General features: G+C 40.4%; 1 protein-coding gene across 10 annotated transcripts in view; it reads left to right on the top strand.

Moving 5' to 3' along the window:
* Positions 1-25,997, top strand: part of PICALM (phosphatidylinositol binding clathrin assembly protein) — a 64,266-nt gene that overhangs the window by 14,189 nt on the left and 24,080 nt on the right. For 9 of the 10 annotated variants that reach the window (XM_033146074.1, XM_033146081.1, XM_033146080.1 and 6 more), the window contains exons 2-11: positions 11,250-11,392; positions 13,988-14,063; positions 14,627-14,729; positions 16,797-16,890; positions 17,426-17,537; positions 20,306-20,412; positions 22,518-22,559; positions 23,220-23,305; positions 24,543-24,666; positions 25,342-25,478. In XM_033146074.1, the coding sequence (XP_033001965.1) occupies positions 11,250-11,392; positions 13,988-14,063; positions 14,627-14,729; positions 16,797-16,890; positions 17,426-17,537; positions 20,306-20,412; positions 22,518-22,559; positions 23,220-23,305; positions 24,543-24,666; positions 25,342-25,478 (1,024 nt within the window). The remainder of the gene's footprint in view (positions 1-11,249; positions 11,393-13,987; positions 14,064-14,626; positions 14,730-16,796; positions 16,891-17,425; positions 17,538-20,305; positions 20,413-22,517; positions 22,560-23,219; positions 23,306-24,542; positions 24,667-25,341; positions 25,479-25,997) is intronic. The other variant, XM_033146082.1, reaches the window with a different exon arrangement.

Here is a 25,997-nt window from a genome sequence, read left to right as displayed (position 1 = left end):
AGTATAGACAGTTTGAAGCTGTCTGGCCAATCATTGCAAGAACTAGACTTTTTTATTTAAAAAATTCCATATACCATATTCCATATAAATGTAAATTGGCCCACATCTGTGTACCTCAGTTCTGCAGAGCTGCGGAATAGCCACTGAGGTGTCCTTTGTGTAATCTTACTGTAGAGCAGGGGTGCCCAGACTTTTTCCAAAGAGGGCCAGATTTGATGAAGTGAACATGCTTGAGGGCCAACCAAAGCTTTGTTTAGGATTGAAGTTGTTGAGCTTTTTTATACAATTTTACCCCAAAGTTGAGTATTTTTTTCAATTTTACCACAAAGTTGTTGAGCTTTTTTGGGGATTTACCCCAGGAAATAAACTGCCACCAGCAGGCCAGATTACGCCCCCGAAACAGACTTTGGACATGCCTGCTGTACAGCTTAACATGGGAAGTGGGGGAAGGGGAGAATCCTCAGTAAGGCCATCTGGCTTCTTGTAATGTACCTGCAATGGCATTTTATTGAAGTCTGGAGAATTAAGTACTGTACTGAAATGAACATCTCTTGCATTACCATCCAACCTGTGTTATTGGCAGTACTCAGTTTATGGAACTCTCTCCCAAGTGACATTCATTTGGCTCACGTGGTAGGTACATTTAAACAGACATTTTTTATTTGTCCAAGCTTTTTGATCTTAATTGATATTTGCTTTTATTGGGGTATGCTATAGTCACCCACTGTATCTGATTTGTGATTCTGTGGTTTAAACTATGGGTCTTGTTATAATGTTTCTTGTTTCCCCTAGTTCAGGCATGTCCAACAGGTAGATCATGATCTACTGGTAGATCACTGAACAGCTGTGGTAGATCACTGGCTCCCCACAAAGAAGCCCAGCAACTTTTGCTCCCTTAAAAAAAGCTCTACATCTTTGCCCTGAAGCCCCCCCCCCCCCAATAGAGCTTTCCTTCCTGAAAAAAGCTCAACAACCTCAACCTGAACCCCCCAAAAGGGGGTAGATCACTGCCAGTTTTTAACTCTGTGAGTAGATCGCAGTCTCTTGCAAGTTGGCCACCCCTGCCCTAGTTGATCTTTTTTGCCAGCTCTGGATTGGAGGAAGGGTGGGATATAAAAATAATCATAATCTTTAACCTGGTTCTCCCTATTTTATCCCTAAGTGGCCCTGTAAGAGAATTTGGGGAGGGAGAAACTGACTGGCTCGAGGTCACTCAGCAAATTTCATGGCTGAGTGGGAGTTTGAACCAGGGTTTCTTTGCTTCCTGTCAAACACTCTAACCATTGTATCATGGCTTTTAAAAAATTTTGTGAAAGTTATGTAAACCCCCCCCCCCCAATTGTTTGTATGCTTTGAAATGAACTTCCTGCTAAAGCAGCTTTCCCCAGCTGGTGCCCTCCAGATGTTTTGGACCTCAGCTCCCATCAGCCCCAGCCAGCTGGACAGTATGTTTAAAGAGCAGTGTAGCAAGGAGGGCAACTTTAGGCAAACCTTGAATGTTGTTATTTGTACACTGAACAATTCTAAGTGCAGCTACCTGCTAGTATGATGAAGGATGCTAGATGATGACTACCAAAAGGCTTATAATTAACACTAAGACCTACATTCCTTTTGTTTTAATAACAGGAAGAGAAGTGAACTTTGATTAGGTGCATAGTTGTCTAAAACTTCCTGGTATTTGGATTTAAGACTTTTGATGTCAAAGTCTGTCTTGCCTCTGCTTCTTTAGTCCCTAGGAATGTCTTTTGTCTTCCTCCTACAAAAGATATTTACCCAAGTGATAAGCCTCTTTGCTAATGTTGCACTCATACCCTTTCAGGATTGTCTTGTCATTAAACTGTATGGATTCCTGCATTTCCTGTAAAAGTATTTTTGGATTTGTTTGAGATACCTGCAAAGATCTGACGGGTTTTGAGAGGAATAATTGTGTGTATAATTGTTTATGACTCAATATGTTAACCTGAATTGACCTTTACTTTCAAACCAAAATTGAAAGCAGCCAAATTCGAGTGCTGCATATCTCCCCACCCCCACCCCGCCCTCTGTCTAGTCTAATGCCAGTCAGTTTGAGTAGTTGATTCTTGATTAGCTGCTTTTGAGCTGCAAGGTACAACCGGAAGGCACATAACATATATTGCAGCTATTTTTTGATTTGGAATTGGCTGCTCTCCTTTGGTGAGTTGTGATTGCCCCAAGAGTAGAAATGTGCAAGTATCCCTACTGGCTCATGAAGCTCCTGGCAGCTGCCATAGTACTGTGTTATCTTTCCCCATCTAGCAAAATATTTATGCATGTCCTGGGAGCTGCTCGCTTCCATTTTTTCCTCTACCTCGAACAGTGAAAAGAAATATCCATGGAATCTGGTTCTGTACACAATTACTTTCCATATTCAGTAAACGTTTTCCAACCTTCTTTCAACGTATGTTCTTCTTGTTCTCTATATGTTAAGTCTGCAAGTTGTGCATATTCTGTCAACTTAAGTTGCCAATCTTCTTTGGTTGGGACCTCACTCATTTTCCATTTTGGGGCTAACAAAACACAGGCGGCAGTTTTTGCATACATAGATAGCCTTTCCTGACACCTGGGGATTTCAGTCTGAATTATCCGCAACAGAAAGGACTCTGTTGTTTTTTTGGGGAAGTAATTTTAAAACTTTTTTTCAATTCATTATAAATCATTTCCCAATACTTTTCCCTTTTACATGTCCACCACATATGAAAGAACATTCCCTCCACCTCTTTACACTTCCAGCACTGATCTGATTCTGTCTTGTAAATCTTAGCAAGCCTACTTGGAGTTAAATACCATCTGTGAATCATTTTCAGGTGGTTCTCCTTCAAAAGAATAACATGCTGTAAATTTAAAGTCGCTTTTCCAAAGTTTCTCCCAGAGGTTAAAATCTGTATTGTGTCCTATATCTATCAGAACTGTGACAAATTCCTGTCCTACTCTCACTGGTTAATACACAAGGATACTACTTTATTTAAAGAAAAACAGTCCGGTGTAGGATAATTGTATGATAATTCCTTGCCCTAGTCTTCTACCAAATAAAATAAAACACACAAGCTCTAGGCAGGGCACATCTTTTACGACAAACCATCTGAATTCTTTGTTAGATTGGCAGTATGCACCCGCTCTTGTAAGAACAAGTTTTTGTTCCAAGAAGTACATGTTATAACAACTGTCTTGTTCTAGTTAGGTTCTTGGGCATTTCCATTTATTTTTAAAATGGGATGGCAGAAAAGGTTAAAGAACTATAAATAGCACTTAAATTCACCACTTTGTAGTTCTTATGGTTTATGCAGCTGTACAGAAGACTGAGGGTATATCTTATGTTCCCTGTCAAAAAGAGGTAGACAAGGTTGATTTTGATTTTAAACTAACACATGTGAAATTTGCAATGTAAGGTTCAAGCCAGCTTGCTCCCACCTCATTCTTCAGGGTGTCAGGCTCATTTGCTTGAGTAAGCTCAGATTAGAACTCCTTTGGTATATCCCAGATGCAGCCAGGATATAGGAAAAGCTAAAGGTATGTAGACATATTTATAATAAACTGGAAGAGAACAATATTTTTCTCTTGGTGCTTATCTGTAAGAACGTGAAGTCCTACTGCATCAAGGAAGTCCATCTAGCTTGACATTCTGCTTCCAACAGTAACTAATAGGATGCCGCCAGGAAGCTCAAGCGGGGCATGCAGTCAAAAGCTGCCCCTTACTGCTGTCTCTCCTTCCTCTGAATATGGAAGGTTCCATTTAGCCATCATGGCAATAGCAGTGGATATTTAGTATACTGTTCCATAAAGCCACCTTCAATAATGTCAGCATTAAAGATACATGATGCTTGACGTTTTACATGGCATGCTGGGCTGATCAAGTCCTGGGTTGTGTTTAGAGTGCTGTAGCCCAGCTATCCATGTGTCATTAAAACATTAACTGCATCTGGCTCAGGGAACCAGATCTTTATCCACCCCACACACCCATGGGCCAACTTTGGCAGGTGATGAGGCCAACCACCTGTTCTATCATCTGACATCATGATAGCATCAAGTGGCTGATAGATGGGAAGTCCTACCCACCTGTCAAAGTTGATCTGTGGGGGAGTGGGGTCTGCTTCGCCAGCACATTCCCCAGGGGGAAAGCCTCATGAAGCAGCACCCATCAGGATTGAACTCTCCGCTCACTGGTAGACGAATGATGAGTTCAGACCTGCTGGCTGCAGGGATCTGCTTTGCCAGTGTCTTCCCTGCAAGGATTGAATTAAGATTGTATTTTGTTCACAAACTGGTGACAGAGGGATCAGTCCTGTTGGTTGCAGGGGTCTGTGTCACTGGTGCCTTCCCCACAAGGAATGCATTGGTGAAGCAACACCCAGCAGGATTTAATCCTGCCATCAGCTAATTTCTCCCACTGGTTGTGGTTTCGGGAAAGTGGCTTCCCACACCTACATTAAAATATTATAGCAAACTGTCAGTGACATATAAAATAAATTTTTAAATTTTTTAAAATTGTCCAGTAGCACCTTAGAGACCAACTAAGTTTGTTCTGGGTATAAGCTTTCATGTGCATGTACACTTCTTCAGGTATCTGAAAAGGGTACATTTGGCAAACTCTCACCATGTTCAACTGCCACCTGGAAACCTATGTCCCCATTGTGGAAGGATGTGTAGATCCAGAATTGGCCTCCACAGTCACTTACAGGCTCACTGTTCATGGTGACAATCTTACTCTGCTACGAGGGATCACGGAAGAAGTCCCTTAAACTAGTCCACTGTGCTTGTGTCTGCAGCTGAATACCTTTAGTGAAAGATGTTACTATTTAAAAGACTTTAGATAAGCATGTGTTTGCTTCACATGTATTTCCTTGGACTTTCCACATCTCACAGCAAAGCTAAGGGACCTATCTAACTTTCAGGGCGGTAACAGTACGGTAAAAGTTTTCCCCTTCATGGCTTTGAAGCAGAATGGTATTGGGGCATGAAATTTAAAAAAAATGCTCCCTGGTGATACTGAAGCTTAAATTAATTGGAAGATGGAAGTAATGAGTTTCTGAAGGGCCTACTTCATACAAATACTGAGACAACCTTATGGATCTTAAAATTTTGGGAGTTGTTAGGTACTTCTGCTTAGTGGAGGAGCACTTAGTGAATGGGCTTCATAACACACAGAGATTGGCAAGTACGTTTGTTTCCTGTTCCCTCATCAGCACTCCCAGTTAGGTCCTTTGCAAAACATGCTAAGGAAACTTGGAAATAAACAGAAAGGGGGGCTTTCATCGCTCCCAGGCAATTCCCTGGATGATCCTTGCTTGTCTCCATTTAGAAAAAGTATACGGAGAAGGCAGATCCAGTCTTGCTCAAAATAGTCAAGTAAGTTTTTGTTTCACAAAATTACAGTGAAAAGGCTTTGAAGGAAGGCTGTTCTACACTCGTCTTGTTCTGCACTGTTCTAAACTTTGCTTGGCGAGGAGGCAGAAACGTGTTTTTTGTTTCTACCAGTCTTGTGTTGGTGTTGCCCTTTGGACAGTTGCGTCTCTTAAATTACTTACGTGGCTAATTATCCCCCACAGAGATGAAATAATGGCCTGATAAAGATCAAGGTGAAACCAATTTGATAAGGCTATAAAGTTCAAAGGGTCACATAAAAAGGTAGACAGGTATGGACTATGTCTCACTGTTCCCCACCCTTTTTATGGTATTAATGTGCCTTTACCTCACAGTATGTAAAGTTATGCATAGGGCTTATTCCCTCCTGATAATTTCAGGTCAGTTGTCAAATGAAGTAAAATGTGAGGTTAAACATCAAATTCTCTAATTCTTGTTGGGTCCCTCCCCTTAATTTGTGTGTGCTTCTGTTTCTGTCTGCAGCTTTAGGGACTAGAAACATGATTTTTAATTGAAGTTGTGAGACTCGGAAGTCTGAATTCAGCAGAAGAGAGTCAGGAAGTTGGCTTTGCAAAGGAGTGTTTGGGGATGCTGGACTAGATAGGGCTCTTGGTCTGATCTAGCACAGCTCTTACATTCTTAGAGCCCCAGAAGTGGGGTTTTTTGTGGTGGGGAAGGTGAGTCAGTGAGTGAGGAACTTAATAAGCTGGAGGAAAGTGGAGCTCAGTTGCTGCCCTTTGGGTCAGTCCCTAGAGCTGTTGTGCAGATCTTGCCATCAGTTTTTGAGATGCACTAAATGCATGTGACATGCTGCAGTGTCTATTAAATCAGGGCATCTTGGTTTTACTTGGTTTAATTCTGCTTATACCACAATAATTTATCTGCAAAATATTACGGGTCTTTGTATCACCTTAACTATAAAAATAGGATATAATTAAAATTTGAATACTTTTTGTATGTCCTGTGAAAATACCTCCAAGCAGCAAATTGGCATGGGCCATTTGTTCAAAGGGATCCAAATTTCTCCTCTTCCTTTTGTACTTAAATATCCTGGTCTTTTAAAAGTATTCTTTTGCCAGCGCTAGCTTAAAGGGTTTTGACAGGAAATGAAGCCACTCCTTATCTTAGTGTTTTGCTCTTTGAATAGCTTATTACTTAAGCATGACGCATTTTCTGTTATATGTTAAATGTGTTTGAACTGAAGCTTGAACTTCATATTATGTTTGATTCTACCTCCAAAAACTGCATCCCTGTATCAAATTTCTCCTGTGGAACATTGCATCACTTAACTGTATCAGGATATTGTGCATCTATATCAGGATATTGTGTTGTGCGTTTTCCTGCCCAGTATATCATTGGCTGAGGTAAACCTTTGAGATATCACTTACAACACTGCTAGGTGTGCTGAATCATTACAGGGTAGAAGCGCAAAAAGAATGTCACATGGATATGTCATTTTAGGTGGCAGCCCTGTACTGAAGGGCCATTCCATGAAAAATGAGCCTGATAAGAATGCTAGATGAGTGCTGGACTTTGGTGAGGAAGATTCCAAACATGCAGTCTAACCATTTTTTTAAAGCTAAAGACAAAAGAAGTTTAGTTTATGGACCTTCTTTTCAAAAGTCCACCCACGTAGTCCTCACAGAAGTGTTCAAGTTAAAAGTTTTCTGATGATTGTCCCACCCGTGGCAGCATTTTTTCCTTAATTTTGTATCGTTAAATTTCTTAAACTTAATTTCTGATTGCATAGTTGTAACCAATAAACATTGATTTAAACAGATATGCTGAGTTTAATCATTGATTCACCTCCCAACTCCCAACTCTCAAGCGCCATGTCCTTTTTTTGTCCCACCCGTGACAATACTTTAACATTTAATAAAATTGTCAAAAATATCTATAAAAATAATTTAAAAAATTAGAAAAATGTTCAGTATCTTATTAAGAACATAGTTTAAATTTTGGTTGTTAATTTTTATGTATATTTACATTGTTACACATGTGTGAATACAAAAAACCATGGTCCAAGTGTCCCACCCGTGACAATGGAATGGCCCTGAATTTACGGTAACTTGAAAACTGCTTTTAGTCTTTGTACTAGCCCTACAGCATTGTATAGTTTCTTCATGTTCTAAAGTCATTGAATCCTTTCTGAACAGGTGTGGAAGACCAAATGCTATGTGTGCTCTTTTTAGTTAAATTTCCACAATGCCCATCAAACCTTATGAGCTCTTGACATGTCCAGATGTGGTGTGAGGAGGGAGGCTTCTTTTCCAGAGAATGGTAGATTGGAGACTTAAAAATGCTTCCAGATTATTGGATATGAATGAGAACATTGTATGAAGTGAAACTTGGAGGCGGCAATGAAAACACAGAAAATATGCAGACACTGGGCACAAAACTAATAGTTTTGGCATGTGTTTGGTCTGCAGCTTGCTTTTGTAGGTGTGAATGATGTAAGCCCCAACCAAAAGTTGAATCCAGAGAGCTTTGTGTTTCCTTTCCTATTTTACAAACCCTTGTCTTGAACCAGCACATAAGTAACACTCCCCATATGGCCAAAACTTTAAAGGTCTTTGGAAGCTAGGTGTTTATAGCCCCTTGAGTCTTGAACAAAACCTATAGAATGGTGCATCATTATATAAAGCTGAACAGTGGTTGGATTTGTTACAAGTTACTTCAGTTGACAGCAACTGAAAGCTAACATTTTAGTCATGAAAGTTGGAGGCAGGAAACTATTTGGGCTCGTTAAGGAAACAGTGAATACTACATCAATGAGTATTCTAAAGTCTTTATTTCTAAGACTCCGTTTACAGAAGCTTCAGGCAAGAAGAAAACCAAGGGTTGGCTTCTGTATGTTTTTTCCTGTAGACTCTTTTGCTGTCTTCTGCTCTTGTCTCCTCCGTTCCCTTCTTCCTGGGCTCTCTAACATTAAAACCATTAAACTAAATCTTGGCAGCCCGGTTAGGTTAGATGGCTGTAATGCTGCTTTAACATTTTTAATCTGCTAAATCGCTTAAGTATTCCTATGGCTGCCAAAGATAAGTCTCTAACTTTGAAGAAAGTATTGGTGTTGAGCTTTATTCTTGCTAATGGTCAAAGCCTTTAGCTGGCTTTTATTTTCCTTGTTTCTGTTTTATTTTGAAAGGAGAAAAGTTGGGTTCTCACATGATTCCAGCACCCATGAGTAAATTTAAGCCACTTCTCACATTAGGCATGTATTAATATTTGGAACACAGTATTGCATTCAGTGCTTGCATATGGAAGAGTTTAGTTTGAAGTGGCCCTAGTGGTATACAGATAGTGTTCCAAACATGACTCATTTTATGCAGCACTTCAGTGGGGAACTAGAATTGCATTTTTTTTAAGGAAAGTTGATGCTTGTGGAACTGTTGGAAAAGCTACTTTGGTGCCATTCAGATGTTACTTTCCCCCCCAGGATGGTACTTAGGGTGAAATTCGCAGTGGCTTTGGGTTCACAAAGAATGGTTAGTCATGCAAAATTGGAGAAGGTTTTTTTGCCATTTTCTGCTGTGGGGAAGGAAGCATGAGCATCAAAGGCAACTTCCCAATTTTTCTGTTGGTACAATCTGTCTGAAAATAAACAAATGCTCTTGATAGAGATGACCTGTTTGCTATGTCTCTAGCCTGTTGAATCTGCTTTATCTTCTTATTCCTCCTTCAAGTCCTTTAACATGGCTAAATTCCTCTTGAGTTGCATACTTGTGGCTTGGAGCAATTGGCCTTGCTACCGCTCGGTCTCCAGAAATCAAGTCTCTGGGATGAACTGAGCATTGTGCCTCCTAAGAGGATGATTTTTATAACTCATTTGGAAACACAACTAGTAAAGGTTTGGCAAGACAGCTGGTGCTTCTTTCAGAGCGCTCTCTCTCTCTCTCTCTCTCTGTGTGTGTGTGTGTGTACATATTGATACAGTCAACTAGCCTACTTTGGTTGTATTAACATAACTATTGGAGTAGCACATTGTAGGGCAGGGAGGACTAGTACAAACTGGCTTTCACAAAATAACCATTTTGATTTTCAAACTGCATGGAATAAAATAAAAAATAAAAAAATTCCTTCCAGTAGCACCTTAGAGACCAACTAAGTTTGTTATTGGTATGAGCTTTCGTGTGCATGCACAGTCTGAAGAAGTGTGCATGCACACGAAAGCTCCTACCAAGAACAAATTTAGTTGGTCTCTAAGGTGCTACTGGAAGGAATTTTTTTATTTTTTATTTTGTTTCGACTACAGCAGACCAACACGGCTACCTACCTGTAACTAGATTCATGCATGGAAGACAATCTTACTCGGCTATGAGTGATCGCCAAAGAAGAATGTAAAGTTTTCCATGTACAGCTGTCTTTTGGACCTGGTAGTTCAGTAACATGTGTTGACTACTATTGTTTATACTACAGACTTTGCTCAAAATGTTTTTTAGGAACTTCAGCTGGTAAATGTTGCTGCCCTGTTTTATTAACATGGTCAGATTGTAAAGTTAAGTATGCTGGTTTTGGTTTAGATATCTGATTACTACATGCAAAGCTCTAGATGGTCTAAGTACAGTAAACTTGAGTCTTCTCTCATACGAAATCCCATGATTAAAGTCTTAAGAACCTTTACTTGGGGTTCTGTATAACTATGAAAATAGATCTGTGGGCACATGGAGCAACCCCTCTTTATGGCATGCACTTGATAAACTTATTGAGGCTACATCACTTTGCAGTTAAGACATCAGTAAGAACTTTTCTTGTTGGCTATATTGGGGGCAGGTCTGGGTGGATTCTTGTGTGAGAAGAATGAACTGCCGCCTCTATAGGTGTCAGTGTGGGACTTTGCATTATACTCTATTTTCATGAATGTCATGTTCTATTTCTGTTCGCATAAGTTTAAAAGACTGTTTCAATAGAGATGTTAATGAATTTCGTATGTTAATTTTGCACTGTATGAAGAGTGATTACTTTTTGCTGGATCTACCACCCATCAGTTTCACTGAATTTTGGTGTGGTGAGGATGAATAGAAACTGTTCTGCATGCTGTTCATAAGCTTTATTAAACTTTTGTCTCCACCCCCTCTTCTTCTGAACAAAAAGCTTCCAGTGCATACCTCATTCTAAAGTCTTAGTTACCTGCTTCATTTTCTCTCCATGCCCCCCCTTAACCTTCAGGGAATCTGAGGAACCCGGAGCATTTGCCATGGGATCATTGCATTGTGCAGAGGATACTGGGGCATATGCTCTAGAGTGTACTGTTACTCTTGGGTCTCAGTCTCCCTGCATCATCTGAAGGTGCCCTGGAAATCCTACACCAAATGAGCAGCTGTGTTCACATGTCATAGAAAGCCATAAACTGTGACTTACTATGACATAGCAGCTTGCTAGTGCACACTGCAGAATCACTCCTGTTGCATTCTTCCCTTTGAGCTGGGAACAAGAAACTGCACACCCTGGTTTAGTGTGACTATTGGAACCCAGTCCTTTTTGTCTTTCTCACCAAACAAACCACAGTGTTAAGCCAATATTTGTTACTGACTTAGTTCTGGTTTGTTTGCGAGAACAAACATGGTTTGGTTGTATGCTATATTTTGTAAGTTGCTTTAAGTTTTCTTAAAAAGACTAATCAGTTCAATAAATAATAATATAATAATGAGTGTTGGTTGACACATCACTCTAAGCTCATGGTTTATGGCTCCCAGCTTGATGAAGGGAGTAATTCAGCAATGTGTAGTAGTGGGCTTCTGCTCCATAGCAAATCAGTTTATGACTTAACGTGATGTGCAAATGCAGCCAGTAGTCCATAGAATTCTCTCTTCGCTCATTGAATGGAACCTGTTGCTGTTTTAAATATCAATGAGAATTTCTTTGTGTTGCAGATTTAATACAGTGCACAAATGAGATGAACGTAAATATCCCACAGTTGGCGGACAGCTTGTTCGAAAGGACAATGAACAGTAGCTGGGTGGTGGTATTCAAGTCACTCATCACAACGCACCATCTAATGGTGTACGGAAATGAGGTAACTTATTACTGCAGATCACTCATACATTAGAGAATTGGCTTATTCAGTGCAACCTGGCTTTTTGCCCTGCATTGGGGATAATGAATGGTATTTAAAAACAGCCTGAGGCTTAACTAATGCATGTTCCCTGGCAAAAATTGTGAAAGCGTATTTGGATGATCTTGATCTCTTACATGCCATAAATAAGTTTGTAAGTGTCTCTAAAACAGGGTTTGGTAACCTGTATTCCTGAGGACTTTACCTCACATTAACTGCATCCAGCATGGCCAGTGGTTAGGGATTGAGGATATTGGTCAAGTTTAAACAACTCGATCTATAGTATTTGTGAAAATTGTTAGTGTTAATTTTGTCTACAGATACAGAATTGAACTATATAAAATTCAGAAAGGGGGGGGACCAATAATAAGGGCAGTTTAGAAATAATCAGCTTGCAATAACTTCTGAAGAGTAATGTTACTTTTTGCATTCCACAGTCTTCCTTAGGTTCCACATCTCCAAACAAGTTTTTTGTTTTGTTTTGGTTAAATATATATCATCCCTTCAGTAAAACTATTAACACATTTGTTCGGTTGTACATTTCCTTAATGCATGTGGTCAATCATAACTTGGGAGAATGCTGAGGATAGTGTTTGAACATGATTGATTATTTTTTATTTTTCTGGCTACATATTGCCTGAATTAATTTATATCACAGAAACAATCTTTCCTGTTGAAGGGGAGGGGAGAAGAAGTAGGGCATTTTGCAGAACAATGGTGCCACATCACCATGTGAAATTCATTCAGGATCTCATTCTTAAAACATTTCCTTACCTCATACTATGCTATTACAAAAGTTTTATTTATACTGCTCAGTTCATGTATTTGGCATTAATGAGGGTGTTATCAGAGAAGGAAAAGGCACTTGTGGGCTGGCTGAGGAATAAATAGGACTACTATGAGTCATTTGAAGTCTGCATCGTTTACCACATGGTTAAATTGTTTACTGGCTAAATGTCACCAATGATTGTAAGTTCATTCACTGTTCAGAGTAGGTCATAGTTGTAGTGATCCAGTCTTCTTGTCCAAATGGGATTCAATGTGTGCTAGAATATATATTTATCTTAATACAGTGGTACCTCTGGTTGCGAACGGGATCCATTCCGGAGCCCCGTTCGCAACATGAAGTGCCGTATCTGCACATGCACGAAGCTCGATTTAGTGCTTCTGTGCATGCACGAAGCACTGAACCCGAAAGTAACCCATTCCGGTACTTCGAGGTTCAGTGTGGTCACATCCTGAAAACGCACAACCTGAAGCAAGCGCAACCAGAGGTATGACTGTATAGTCTTTTGCTTCTTTTTACACCAGTGCTTCCAAGTGACTTATAGGACAAAAAAAATACAACAAGAAAAATATAAAAACAGCAGTAAAACAAGACCTAAAATGCTCATCCAGTATATACTGGGGGCTGTGTTCCTGCTTGCATGGCTCACCAAACTCCACACTCCCCTTTAAATCTTACCAATCCCCAGGCTGAATGAAGGGTTGCAGCCGTGAGAAAGATGGAGGGTCTTCCTTTGTCCACCTTGGGTGTTTCTTCGTGTCTGTGTAGTTAGTCATTATTTGGCTCAGGCAAAGGAACAAGGGGGCAGGGTGGGTGCATTAAGGGCAGCCTTGGAACTCTGGGGATGTTGCTTTTGGCCCAGTTGCTTCTCCTTAGGGGTGCTCCTTTATCCTGCATGCTGCTGCCTTATCTGCAATGCTTGGTATGTGGTGTAGGTGATAGCAGTGGATCCACATGCTGGCTGGCTGGAACTTCTGGCCACTTTCCTCATTACCACGGTGCTCTTCTTGCATCCTGATCAGCTGCTTGGGATGTGGAAGCAGCAGATGATCTCCAGGCTGGCTGGGGATGAAGAAGATGGCCAGTAGCCAGCCAGCCTGCTGCATCATGTTCTGGCTGTTTGTCTGCAGCTCACCTGGGCTGCCCACTCACTGCCTCTCACCACTCTGTACTTCATATTGCCAGTTGCTGTGGCCAAGCAAACTGCAGCATGATGACACTGTTACAAGTTAAATATAAGAAACTGAAAGAGAACACACTATGCCCACCCCAATTAAAAGGATGAGCACAAAAATATTTGTATTCAGAACCTGCCTTACATTTCTTGAGACTGCATGCACTGTGGTACGACTTACAAGGTGAATACCTATTTTTGACTTCTAGGATGGTATTCCTGGCTAAATAGCTCTAGCTCATCAACTTGGATAGTTCAGTTTAAAAAGCAGGCATTTGAGGTGCCTTTGGATCAGTGTGCATGGGAACTACTCTGGTTTCTTTTTTGGATTGGACAATTTGAGAAGATTTCTCTTCTGTACTCACCACATCACAGCTGAATCAATTCAGACATTACACCAAACTGTAGGTTGAGACCCAAACTGTGCTTGCTGGGCTAATGAAAGCTGTAGTTCCAAAACCTGGAGGGTACCAGATTGGGGAAGCCTGGCTTATAGGCATTCTGACCTGGGTCACTCTACGTTAATGATAAGATACACACAAAGAGCTATGCACAATTTCAGTCAAATAATCCAAAGTCTTTTTATCCCTTCTAGCGTTTTATCCAGTATCTGGCTTCCAGGAACACATTGTTTAACTTGAGCAATTTCTTGGACAAAAGTGGATTGCAAGGTAAATCACTTGGTTTGTTTCAAGTGAGTCATGACATCCTTGAAGGTCTCTTTATAGCAGCATCATTGCTTCAGGACTCAGTTATCATTCTGAAAAGTGTAACCCTTCTGGTGGAGACCTCTCCCAAGTGCTTAAAAGATATTTGAACTTCTCTATATTCTACAATAGACACTGCAGTTCAATAGTAAAAAGTCCACCCCACCCCCCCGAATGGAACCATTAACATTCATAAGGAAATAACAGAGACATCATCTTTAGTATACAGCTAATGAAGCTGGCCCATAAAATGATTTCTACAGTTAGAGAGTGAGATGTACAAGTTCTAATTTAGTCAAAGGAGAAATATGGGAGAAGAGGAAGCTCAGGGCATGTCTTTGTCTGAAATCACATGTATATGGAAATCTGTGCTTTTAATTTCTTTGATTCTCACAGTAATTTAGATATATTTGTCCATAGGATCCAAATGATGATCCTGTGAATTTAAATTGTAACTTTCTTAATGTTTAGTCATAAGTGTTCATACAAAATAGGGAGCTAATTTGTTTTGTCTTTCTCTTCTTTAGGGTATGATATGTCCACATTTATCAGAAGATATAGCAGGTATTTGAATGAAAAAGCAGTTTCCTACAGACAAGTAGCTTTTGATTTCACAAAAGTAAAAAGAGGGTAAGGATGACATTGTCTGGAATAAATTTATTTTAAGGTGTAGCTTGCGGTTTATAGCTTCTGTTCTAATTACTCATATTTTTCTTTAAATGTAAAAATGCAACTTCAAACAAATAATTTACCTCTAGAAGGTTAAGTCTTGCTACCAATGGAACCAATATCTGTTTTTACACCACTGTGCTTTGTGTTCCAGCTAGGTAATGATTTGGTTCCCAGGTGTTTTTTATTCGTATGTTTTTTAATTGGAAGGCTGTGTGCATGTGTGTGTGCTTTTGGGAAAGGAAGAACTTTGCAGATCAGAGGGTTGATGTAGTGCTGATCTAAATAGCTGCAGTGAATTCTGCAGCTTCCACAAAACACATTTTGTCAAAGCAGTCATAGTAAATTTGACAATTAAAAGTGACAAGTGACAAGCAAGTTTAATTAATAATTAATTCTGGACTTGAAGTTGGAAACTCAGTATTTATTTATTTTTATTTAAGCTGGCGGCAAGGGCTTTTAAGTTGATGAAGGCTGAGAAAGGAAGGTAGTCCTCGAAGAGAATTTTGGATATAAAATTCCTAAAACTCAAAAGTATGTACTAGAGGGAGTCAACACCATGGAGCGTATTTGAGTGAGCTTTTAAATGCTGGTGTTTTGTCAAGTATTCTGGGAGAAGAGACATTCCAAAAGCTCTTCACCAGTAGCACCTGCATTTCCATAGAAGTCCAGCCCTTTGCTCCCATCCCTGTGCCTTGTGCTATCAGGCTTTTATCCTTTCTCTGCCAGCCTGTAATCACTTGGGATTGCAGTCAACTATGTGACTAGTTCTACATGCCCAAGGAAGCTTTAGATTTGTGTTATCTTAACAGCGATGCTTTGTGCTGTGTGTCAAATGTCTTTTGAAACTTTGGAAAGTTTAAAAGGCAGTATGTGATAATGAACCTAAGAGCCTTGCTGTGTCAGACCAGATGTCAATCTAGTCCATCATACTGCTTTAACAGTGACTATTCATTCCTTTATAGGAAGTTCATAAGCATTATTACCTAAGGGCAGAGTAGATTTGAGGGGTTGAGGGGGACAGGAGAAGTTCCTTTGCACAAGCAGAACAACTCACACAGTGATTTCATTGGACACCAGCTGATACAGCTTGTACTGAAAAGTAGTTCAAAGTTCTCGGGACTTCTGTGTTCTTGAAAATTTGAAATGACTGACATTAAGAGTATAAAAAAATAGAAAGATGAGTAGAATTCTGCGTTGCCATTTTTGTTCCTTTAATTGAGTCTAAAATGTTTAATAGTCATGACACACCTTTGAAAACTTGACTGAGACACTTAGGAACTTGGATAGCTCTTGAGTTACTCTCAACTTAGTAATGTTTCTCTTGCTGTTGATCTTCTTGCTTGCTTTCACAGCAAGTAGAATAATAAAATCATAGGGCTGGAAGGGACGCCAAGGGTCATTTAGTCCAATCCTTCCCCCCACAATGCAATACTTTTGAGTTTTAAGAATCTCAGCTAAAGCATCCATGACAGATGGTCATCCAACCCCTGCTTAAAAACCTAGAGCAGGAGAGAGTTAAGTAGTTTAACTCACAAATACAGTCACTGTAGCATACAACTACACAATGATTTAAAATATTATAAAATGTCTTATATATCTAAACCTGAAGTTACCAATATCCAATAACTTAACATTCAAATGAAACCACAAAGCTTGCCGGTGTTAGCACCACGCTCCTCTTCCCCCAAATCATTTACACCTAGAGTCAAAAGGCCAGAAATCCCATGGGAGTTCTCCTTGCAGGCCCACTCTCCCAACTCCTGGGGCTGGAAGTTGGGGCAAGACATCCAGATTTCCCTGTGGGATTCAGACAGATTCCATGGACTGGGCAGAGAGTGAGAGCTGGACACAGGCCCCTGTTATCATTAGCGGTCTGGCATATTGCTTTTGTGCATGCACGTGGGTTGCAGAGGCAGGGAAAAGGGGAGGGAGAAGAGCGGAACGCCCTTTGTCAGCCATCTCTGTGTGCATCATGCCAAATATGTTTTGCTTACTGATGTGTTTCTCACATCCCCTTTCTCTTAGTGCTGACGGAGTAATGAGGACTATGAATACTGAGAAACTCCTAAAAACAGTACCAATAATACAAAACCAGATGGATGCACTTCTTGATTTCAATGTAAGTGTTTTAGTTACGGCATGGATAAAGGCCAGACTACCTACTCCTGGTTTCATAAAACACTACCTCTTAATGCCTTATAAATGCCCTGTTCTGCCCTTTCTGTCTAAAGGTAGTAAAAAAATGTTCAAATTTAGTCTAATATGTGTTGGTGATGCAAGCGGTAATTTTTCTGAGTTGGCAAACGCTAAATATCTTAAACTATATGTTCTCTTGGTAGCAATAGACAGCTGTTCTGATAGGAACTGAGAGCACCAACTACAGTAGCAACTTTCCCCAACACCTGCATGGTAGTTGGAGATCACTGGCACACCCCCTTGTCACTTGGAAAGCCGCTTGTGTGTTTTTAAGACTTGTGCAACTGCTGCAGAGTTACCAAAGCCAACGAGAGCCTTATTTCACCAGGTTGTCATGTCACAAATTTATAATGCACAATCTCAAAAGGCGAGACCAATCTTTGCCCTGCATACTGAAGACAGGAGATGGCTGTGGGTGTTTTTTCAAATTGAACTAACTTCTTTCTTCTCACCGGCAGGTCAACAGTAATGAACTTACAAATGGCGTAATTAATGCTGCCTTCATGCTTCTCTTCAAAGATGCCATTAGACTCTTTGCAGCATATAATGAAGGGATTATTAACCTGTTGGGTAAATACTACTTTTTTTACATCTCTTCATTGTACTTAGTAGGCAAGACAGTGATCTTTGTTTTGACTTCCTGCAAGACAATTTTAAACTGCCTTAAAGAGCTGCTTCTCTTTACATGTAAACAGAAATATGTAGGTGCCTAAACGCAAGCTAGTCTGGAGTATTTTTGGCATGAAAAATGACTTGCTTGAACTATAATTTTCTTGTCCAGCTACCACACAACCAATCTGCAAAGCTGACAATTTTCTCTTTGGATCTTAGGGAAGGTGACAATTTTGTTAACTGATTTAGCTTTTTGGCACTCTCTCTTTAGGGCGGCTTTCATAAGTGGAATTTGTGGGTTGGAATACTTTACACTTCCTCATGGAGAGCTGCCATACCTCCAGAGGAGAGTGGAGTAGGCTAGGGATTCCTTTGTGCTTCTGAATAGGGTTTGTCCAAGATACAATGCGAAGAGGAAACGCTGAAGTTGATACGGGAAAGTGTGGCATTCATATAGGCATTTCTACAAATAAACAATGAATCCTGTTAGGCATGGGTAGGCAACTCTCTTTGTATGCTCCTGCTTCTCTTTAATAGCAACCCAAGCAGCAGAAATATAGCAGCTGAAGCACTTAATCTTTGGAGGTAAAAATGTTTCACCTGAAGTATTTCCAGCTTTTCAGTCTGCAGTTGAAAGGGACTAGGGCAGTCAACAAGAGCAACAATGGGAAAGAGCTGTTTTCTTCATGCTGTAATTTGTAGGCTTCTCAGAGACAGTTGTTTAGCTGCTGTTGGAAATAGCATAATAGGCTAGATGGACCTTTGGTTTGATTTGGCAGGGCAGTTCTTATATTCTTCATGTGTCTGCAACAAGATTAGTGCATGGTACGGTATGGCCCAGTTGTGCCATCATCATCATCATCATCATCATTGTTATATTCACTTTGGTATACAGTATGTACCTACCTGCTAAATCTTTATGCATTGGGTTGTCCATACAGGAATGAAAGTTGAGCCAGTAAAAAAGTTGAAACTACTTACTTACTAGCACTTGGTAGGCCACTGTGGTTCTCATGGATTGCTTATAACAGGGGTCAGCAAACTTTTTCAGCAGGGGACTGGTCCACTGTCCCTCAGACTTTGTGGGGGGCTGGGCTATATTTGGGGGGGGAATGAACAAATTCCTATGCCCCACAAATCACCTAGAGATGCATTTTAAATAAAAGCACACATTCTACTCATGTAAAAACACCAGGCAGGCCCCACAAATAACCCAGAGATGCATTTTAAATAAAAGGACACATTCTACTCATGTAAAAACATGCTGATTCTTGGACTGCCCACGGGCCAGGTTGAGAAGGCGATTGGGCCACATCCGGCCCCCGGGCCTTAGTTTGCCTACCCATGGCTTATAACATGAATGGTTGCTGTAAAGTTAAATGGGGATTGTGGTGCAGCATATAGCAAACCATGCTCATTCACAACATTAGAATAACTTTTGTTATTTTGTTTTGGGTTATATTTTGTTGAGGAAAATGTTCCTAGTTTGCCTGTCCCTTCTACACCATGTTGGATATTGAATTTCTCTCTGAAATCATAATCATTGTGAGAGGGGGTGTTTATTTTTTAGTTTTAGTTTTATGTACTCTGTTTTTTCCACATTTATATGCTGTGAAACACCCTGAGATATTTGGATAAAGCTTGGTATACTACTACTATACTACAAATGCTGACAAACTCCTGCCAAATAGGTGAAAGTAAAAGTAAATAAATCCCAAAGTGTGTGGATGCAATTAAATAAACTTGATTGAGTTTAGTCTGTGAACACTGAAAATTTCATTCAGTAACTCCACACTTACTAGATTTGCACAAGATTAATACCATTCCCTTCTGGCTGTTGACACCCTCTGTTTTGTGCATTCACTGTAAAATAGATCTCTGGGCTGAAAGAGTCACATTGCAATCACTTTTGGGTGTCTGCCTGCTCCAGGGGGAATGCTCACCCTTAACAAAATCAGGCTTGAGTAAGAGGAGTTGTTCTTTAGTGCAAATTCTTAACATGTTGCCGTTCTTCAGTAATATGTTTAGAGTGACTTAAATACAGCCTTTGCAAATGCAGGGTTTTGCTTTCTAACTATAACCATAGACTTATGATTCTAACTTTTACTTCAGTCTGAGAACTTGAGGCTTCCTGCTATGTCTTATTTTTAAACTGCTGTTCCTGCATCTAATCTCCAGCTCTTGAGCCTAAACATAAACACATAATAGAGTGAAGAAGAGCTTGGTGAAGGGTGAAGGTCATCTATTTGCTTGGCAAACACCTCTGGTCTTTGTAACTGGTTTACTCATTTGGCTGGTTTGGATATAATGGTGAGCCACAGCTCAGGTTGGCAAAAATGAACTTAGCCCAGGCTTGCACACTCAACCCCCCCCCCCAAAAAAGCTTGGCTGCACTGAGAACTTTCGAAGCTTTTGCTTCAATTTCAGATTAACTGCTAGTTTGTCATGCTGTCCAAGCTGGGAGGTTTTCACTAACCGTAGTTAAGATTAACAACAGTTGAGGGTTTTGGGTGATACACTGAACTGCAGTTAATAAAAAAATTAAGCAAGCTTCAAATCTCCTTGTGGCTGCACCAGAGAAGGGGGGGTAGGTAATGTGCAAACCAAGGAGGTGGCTAGGGTAATTCTTGTAATGATTTAGCATTTTGTTTAAATGACATCAACACTATTAAACTGTAAACAAACACATTGATGACTCTTATTTTTTAAATTCTCTTACTTTGTAGAAAAATACTTTGACATGAAAAAGAATCAATGCAAAGAAGGCCTTGACATATATAAGAAGTTTCTGACTAGAATGACAAGGATTTCTGAGTTTCTCAAAGTTGCAGAGGTAAAAATTACTGGTCCATTCAGTTCTGTCCTCATTCATAATGACTAAATGCTATTAATGAGAGTTTTATGGAGAATAAAAATCAAAATGGTGATCAGTATTTTTGAGCTAGAATGCTTAGATCAATCATATGACACCAAGTAATGTGTGTGAATGAATCAGCTTTGTGGTAGTGTACACCCAAGTATTTTGAGCTGTTACATATTGAATGGAAAGATGGCAATCCTGCACAAGTTTCATCTCTGCATGCCTTTCTTAGATAATTCCTCACATGGAAAGAAGTATACTCATATTTTGGGGTGGAGAACTGTTGCATCTTACATTAATTAATATGTGTAATGCTATTTCTAAGCTTTAGTGACAATGAATGGGTGTTGAAGGGACATGGGATAGTTAGGAGAGAAGAGGGTCTATATCAGGGGTTGTAAGCCACCTCAGGACCACAAAGCTGCTTGAAATGCTAGCCCACAGCATATTTGGTGGTAACTTTTCTCCTGTGCCACCACTGCTAGCATGTCAAATAATAATAATAATTAATAATAATAATTTTTTACTTGTACCCCGCCCATCTGACTGGGTTTCTCCAGCCACTCTGGGCGGCTTCCAACAAATATTAAAATACATTAAAATGTCACAGATTAAAAACTTCTCTAAACAGGGCTGCCTTCAGGTATTTTCTAAATGTCAGGTAGTTGTTTATCTCTTTGACCTCTGATGGGAGGGCGTTCCACAGGGCGGGCGCCACTACCGAGAAGGCCCTCTGCCTGGTTCCCTGTATCTTTGCTTCTCGCTGTGAGGGAACCGCCAGAAGGCTCTCAGAGCTGGATCTCAGTGTCTGGGCTGAACGATGGGGGTGGAGATGCTCCTTCAGGTATACAGGACCGAGGCCGTTTAGGGCTTTAAAGGTCAGCACCAACACTGTGCTCGGAAACGTACTGGGAGCCAATGTAGATCTCTCAGGACCAGTGTTATGTGTTATCCTTCCTGTTTCTGCAGTGCTTTGACCTATTAGCAATGGTGACATGCAAAAGAATGAAACTTTGGCCATTCCCACTTTTTGTTTTGGCTGTGCCCACTGCTGGCATGCAGCCCTTTGGAAGTTTGCCAACAATTAATGCTGCCCTCACACCAAAGAGGGCTAGCCATTCCTGGACTATATCTATTATGATATCCAGTTCTCCCCACCCCCTAAAAAAACTCATTTGCTGGCAAGGGTTGTGTATGCGTCCTCACACCACCTGAGACAGGAAGTTGAGCTTGGAGCCCCCCCCCCCTTCCCCATAATAACACTGCAGATGGGGATAAAATGACTTTTCCACTTGCTTTTTTCCTGAGTCCCCCTGCCACCCATTGCCACAGCTGTAGAAGAAGCCTCAGTCTATTTCTGCAACCACAGTGCAGTGAGTGGTGAGTTGGGTCACACATGCACCCTCCAACACACACATTCAGCTCATTGCATTGGGGAAAGAAAGAGTGGCAAAGGATCTCATAAGTTCTGTGCCCTGTTCCCTGTTTCCTTCTGCAGTTCTTTGTAGGTTGCTGCTTAAATGTAAAGGTACACTTTTGATGGCAGCAGCAAAGGGGTGTGCACAAACTTGCAATTTGACCAGGATTGTAGTTCCAAGGATACAAACAGCCGTCAGGAGTTCAACAGGAAACCTGTTTTATCAGCATTAACTTTGCTTATTCCATTGCTGAAATAAACTATCTTGTAAACAAAAGGCCATTCCTAGCAACTCTGGTCAGCATAGATTTTGATCACTTATTCTTCAGAAATAAGGCTCTTCATCCCCTTTTATAGCATATGACACAAAAAGTGAAGGACTGCAAAGCTGGTAAAATCTCTATGCACGTGTTTTTGGCAACATCATTAAAAATGACCTTGGCTGCTTTGGGCGTTATTGATATATACCGTTGACACACTAAAGTAAGCAAGTTTATATTTTTCTTTACAGGTTGTTTTTTTTTCTTGAGTGATACGATCCTTCATAGTGTGTAGAACAGCCTTTTCCCCTTTCATGTTACCTTCATTGTGCTTTCTTCATCCTGTCTTTAGCCAAACATGGATAAGGCCTATATCTTATTAAATCTGTTTGTTGTTACAGCAAGTGGGGATAGACAGAGGAGACATACCAGATCTTTCTCAGGTAGATGATTTTATGCATTTGTCATGCATGTCCGTTTGGCCTTTCATAATCAGAAGACCTTGGTGTAATCACTAATGCTTTAATTGGTTGTTACCATGTTCTTAAATTGGTGGGGTTTTTTTTAAAAAAAAGGGGGGGGGGTTGAATTTGTTGTTTGTTCCATCATCAGACTTCAGAACGTTTCTCAGTTGCTCTGTTTCACAGCTAATGATCCTTGCTAAACTACTTTGAAGCAGTAGGTTGCTAAATTTTAAATCAGTTTAAATTCTGTAATAGAGGTGCAGCTGTCTATATAAGCATTTGCACCCAAAATACTAATTCAGGTTGGCAAAGATTAATAGTGCATTAACATGTTTATGTGGCTTAGTAGTTGCTTTCAAGTTTTACCCTTGGAACATAGAGTGACTACTCATTCATAAATGTGCCATTTTTTCCTTGTGCTGTCCTTTTGTATTTCTCTTCAATGCATGGATGGGCTTTTTTTAAAAATGAGCAATCTAGGGCCATATGTACCATGCAGCATTTTAAGTAAAATTTTGGTGATGGTGCTGTTAAGAGCTGCTGCCTGCATTTACCTGCTTATTGTTGAATTCTTTGTGACTGGAGGACCTGACATTTTTTGCCTTTAATTTCTCAAAGGCTACTGATTTTCTTTTGCAGGCACCAAGCAGCCTTCTTGATGCATTGGAACAGCACTTAGCCTCCTTAGAAGGAAAGAAAATCAAAGATTCTACTGCTGCAAGCAGGCATGTTTTAAATTCTCCTTGTAGTTGGCACCATATGTTGGGCAATGCTTGAAGATTCCTCAAATATACTTAACACGTTTTGATCATAAGACAATTAGTGGAGTCTGTTCATATGTCCAAAAGAATTAAGTGTTAACTATTTTTCTAGACTGTGCCACTTTGGGCAGCAGGTGGGCAATTGCAAATGGGAAAATTTCCTCCATGGTGGTTCATTTACTGCACATAAGATGACATATCAAATAGAAGGATATGCTGAGCATTTCTGCTTTCTTGCATAAAGGTCTGTGGAAGCATTTAAACCCCAGTGCCCAGACCTAAAACTAAAGTGGTACAATTAAGAGAATTGTCTATTAGCTTGACTATTTGGTTGTGCTATAAACTGATTGCAATAGGTGATATAATTAACATCAATTGATTTCAGCAAATCTAAAGTGTAATGGTTAGAGTTTCAAGCTGGGACCTGGGAGACCAAGATTCAGCCAGGGTTCAAATCCCTGGGTGACCTTGACCAGTCAGTCTTTCAGCCTAACCTACCTCAATAGGTTGCTAGCATAAGGAGAGGGAGGGGAAACCATGTATGCCACCTTGAGCTCATTGGAAAGCAAGGCAGAATATACTGCGTGACTTGGCTGGATGCAGCCCACAACTGCTAGAAGAACTCAACCTGCTTATCTCTGCAAACCAACCACAACAGCAGTGCAGAAGGTTGTGGCAGCAGCTTTCTCTTGCCTTTGTCACCAATATAGCATTGGTCACACACTTTGAAATGAACTGATATAGCTTCTAGACTTCAGGACCTATCAAGGCAAACTAAAACAAGATGAAATAAGAACAGTAAGGAAAATGCACGTGATCTAGGCTAGACCGAAGTGGTGTCTAACATGGGTGCTATGTCATTTTATCTATCGGAAGTCCTAGAGATTGTGTGCTGCTTTTACTTTGTTTGTAAAATCAGGCCAAGTGGGGCACATTCCATTGTGAATGAACTGAATCCTGAACTAGATGGAGCATGGCTGACTTCAGGTGTTTCCATCAAATTGCCCTTCCATCAGATATGTACAATCTGTACAGAAATATAGGCAAAATCTGCTTCCCAGGTTAAGTCTACAAAAGAAAAAGAAAAAAGAGCCTTGTATGTTTATAGGTTGGAATAAAACAAAGCGGAGCTCTGTTGAGCATCTTTCTCTGTTGTGTCGTCTGTATAACTGCCAGGTTTCCTTCTGTCAACTTTTCCTAGGGCTACCACTCTTTCCAATGCAGTCTCCTCCCTCGCAAGCACCGGCCTGTCGCTCACCAAAGTAGATGAAAGGGAAAAACAAGCCGCACTAGAAGAAGAGCAGGCACGTTTAAAAGCTTTAAAGGTGGGCATGATTTTTCCTTTGTACTGGGTGTGGTGTATAGGCTGCCTAATGGTTGCACAGCAAGTATGAGGGACCTCAGAGCTCTCTGTCTAGCTATGAACTCTGCCATCCCCTCCAGGACACAGCCTTCATTTGCCCTGCTCTGCATCCTCCCCCATTGCTTGCGCTTTTGAACTATGATAATACCTCTTGCTTGCCTGGATAGAAGCAGGTGTGTGTCTGACCACACTCACCATTGGATGGAAAATGATTTCCCACCCCTAGTATATACAGTGTTCAAAGATGAAAAAGCAGGCTGGGTATATAAGACAGTGGATCACAGTTGACAAGGATGGCTTGTTCACATTCATTTAAAAGCTGCCTATGGTTGGAACAAGCTTTCTGTCTCCCAAAATTTGGGAGATATATATATGAAATTAGGAGTAGAATATAGGATTGTTATTTTCAAAGCCTTTAGCCTGAATTTTTTTGTGGTACTGGACTACTGCGTCACACACAGAACCATTTGTAAGAAAATGTAAAACCACAACAGGGTATACTGTTGCTCATTTGTAGTTTGCCTGCCCTCTTTTAGAGGTCTTACTAGAGCTATTTGAGGGCTTTGTTCTGCTTAACCTTATCAACTGCCTAAGCAAAAAAAGTTGGTTTTTAAAAATTGTCATTATTTCCCATCAGGAACAACGTCTAAAAGAACTTGCAAAGAAACCTCATAACTCCTTAACAACAGCCTCCTCTCCTGTGTCTAATGCAGCAGGAAGTATAATGACTACACCAGCCATTGACATTTTTTCCACACCTAGTTCTTCAAACAGGTATGCCCTTGATGTATGTCGGAACTGCTCATAATTGGGGAAAAATGCTTCTAGCCAGAGTACATCCTTAAAATGAGACTGTTTTGTAGATTTTATTTATTGTGTAGCTCTTTGGCTTTGACATAACCTAACCATAAGGTTGGTTTTATCTAGTGCCAAGGGAGAATAAACCAAACATCCTGGTTAAACGTACAGTGGTACCTTGGGTTAAGAACTTAATTCGTTCTGGAGGTCCGTTCTTAACCTGAAACTGTTCTTAACCTGAAGCACCACTTTAGCTAATGGGGCCTCCCACTGCTGCTGTGTCGCCACTGCGGGATTTCTGTTCTTAACCTGAAGCGTTATTTCTGGGTTACCAGAGTCTGTAACCTGAAGCGTCTGTAACCTGAGGTACCACTGTATAAGAAAGGCAGTGGTGTTTGAATGCTTAAGTATGCAACTGCTCAGAACACTATTGCCTTATCAGGAAAGAGTAGAACTATGCTGTAATTTGTAGGGGTTTTTTCAGTGGACCATAGC

The sequence above is a fragment of the Lacerta agilis genome, chromosome 4, assembly GCF_009819535.1.
Source record: "Lacerta agilis isolate rLacAgi1 chromosome 4, rLacAgi1.pri, whole genome shotgun sequence".
Classification (NCBI taxonomy): domain Eukaryota; kingdom Metazoa; phylum Chordata; class Lepidosauria; order Squamata; family Lacertidae; genus Lacerta; species Lacerta agilis.
This window is presented reverse-complemented; position numbering and strand designations above follow the sequence as displayed.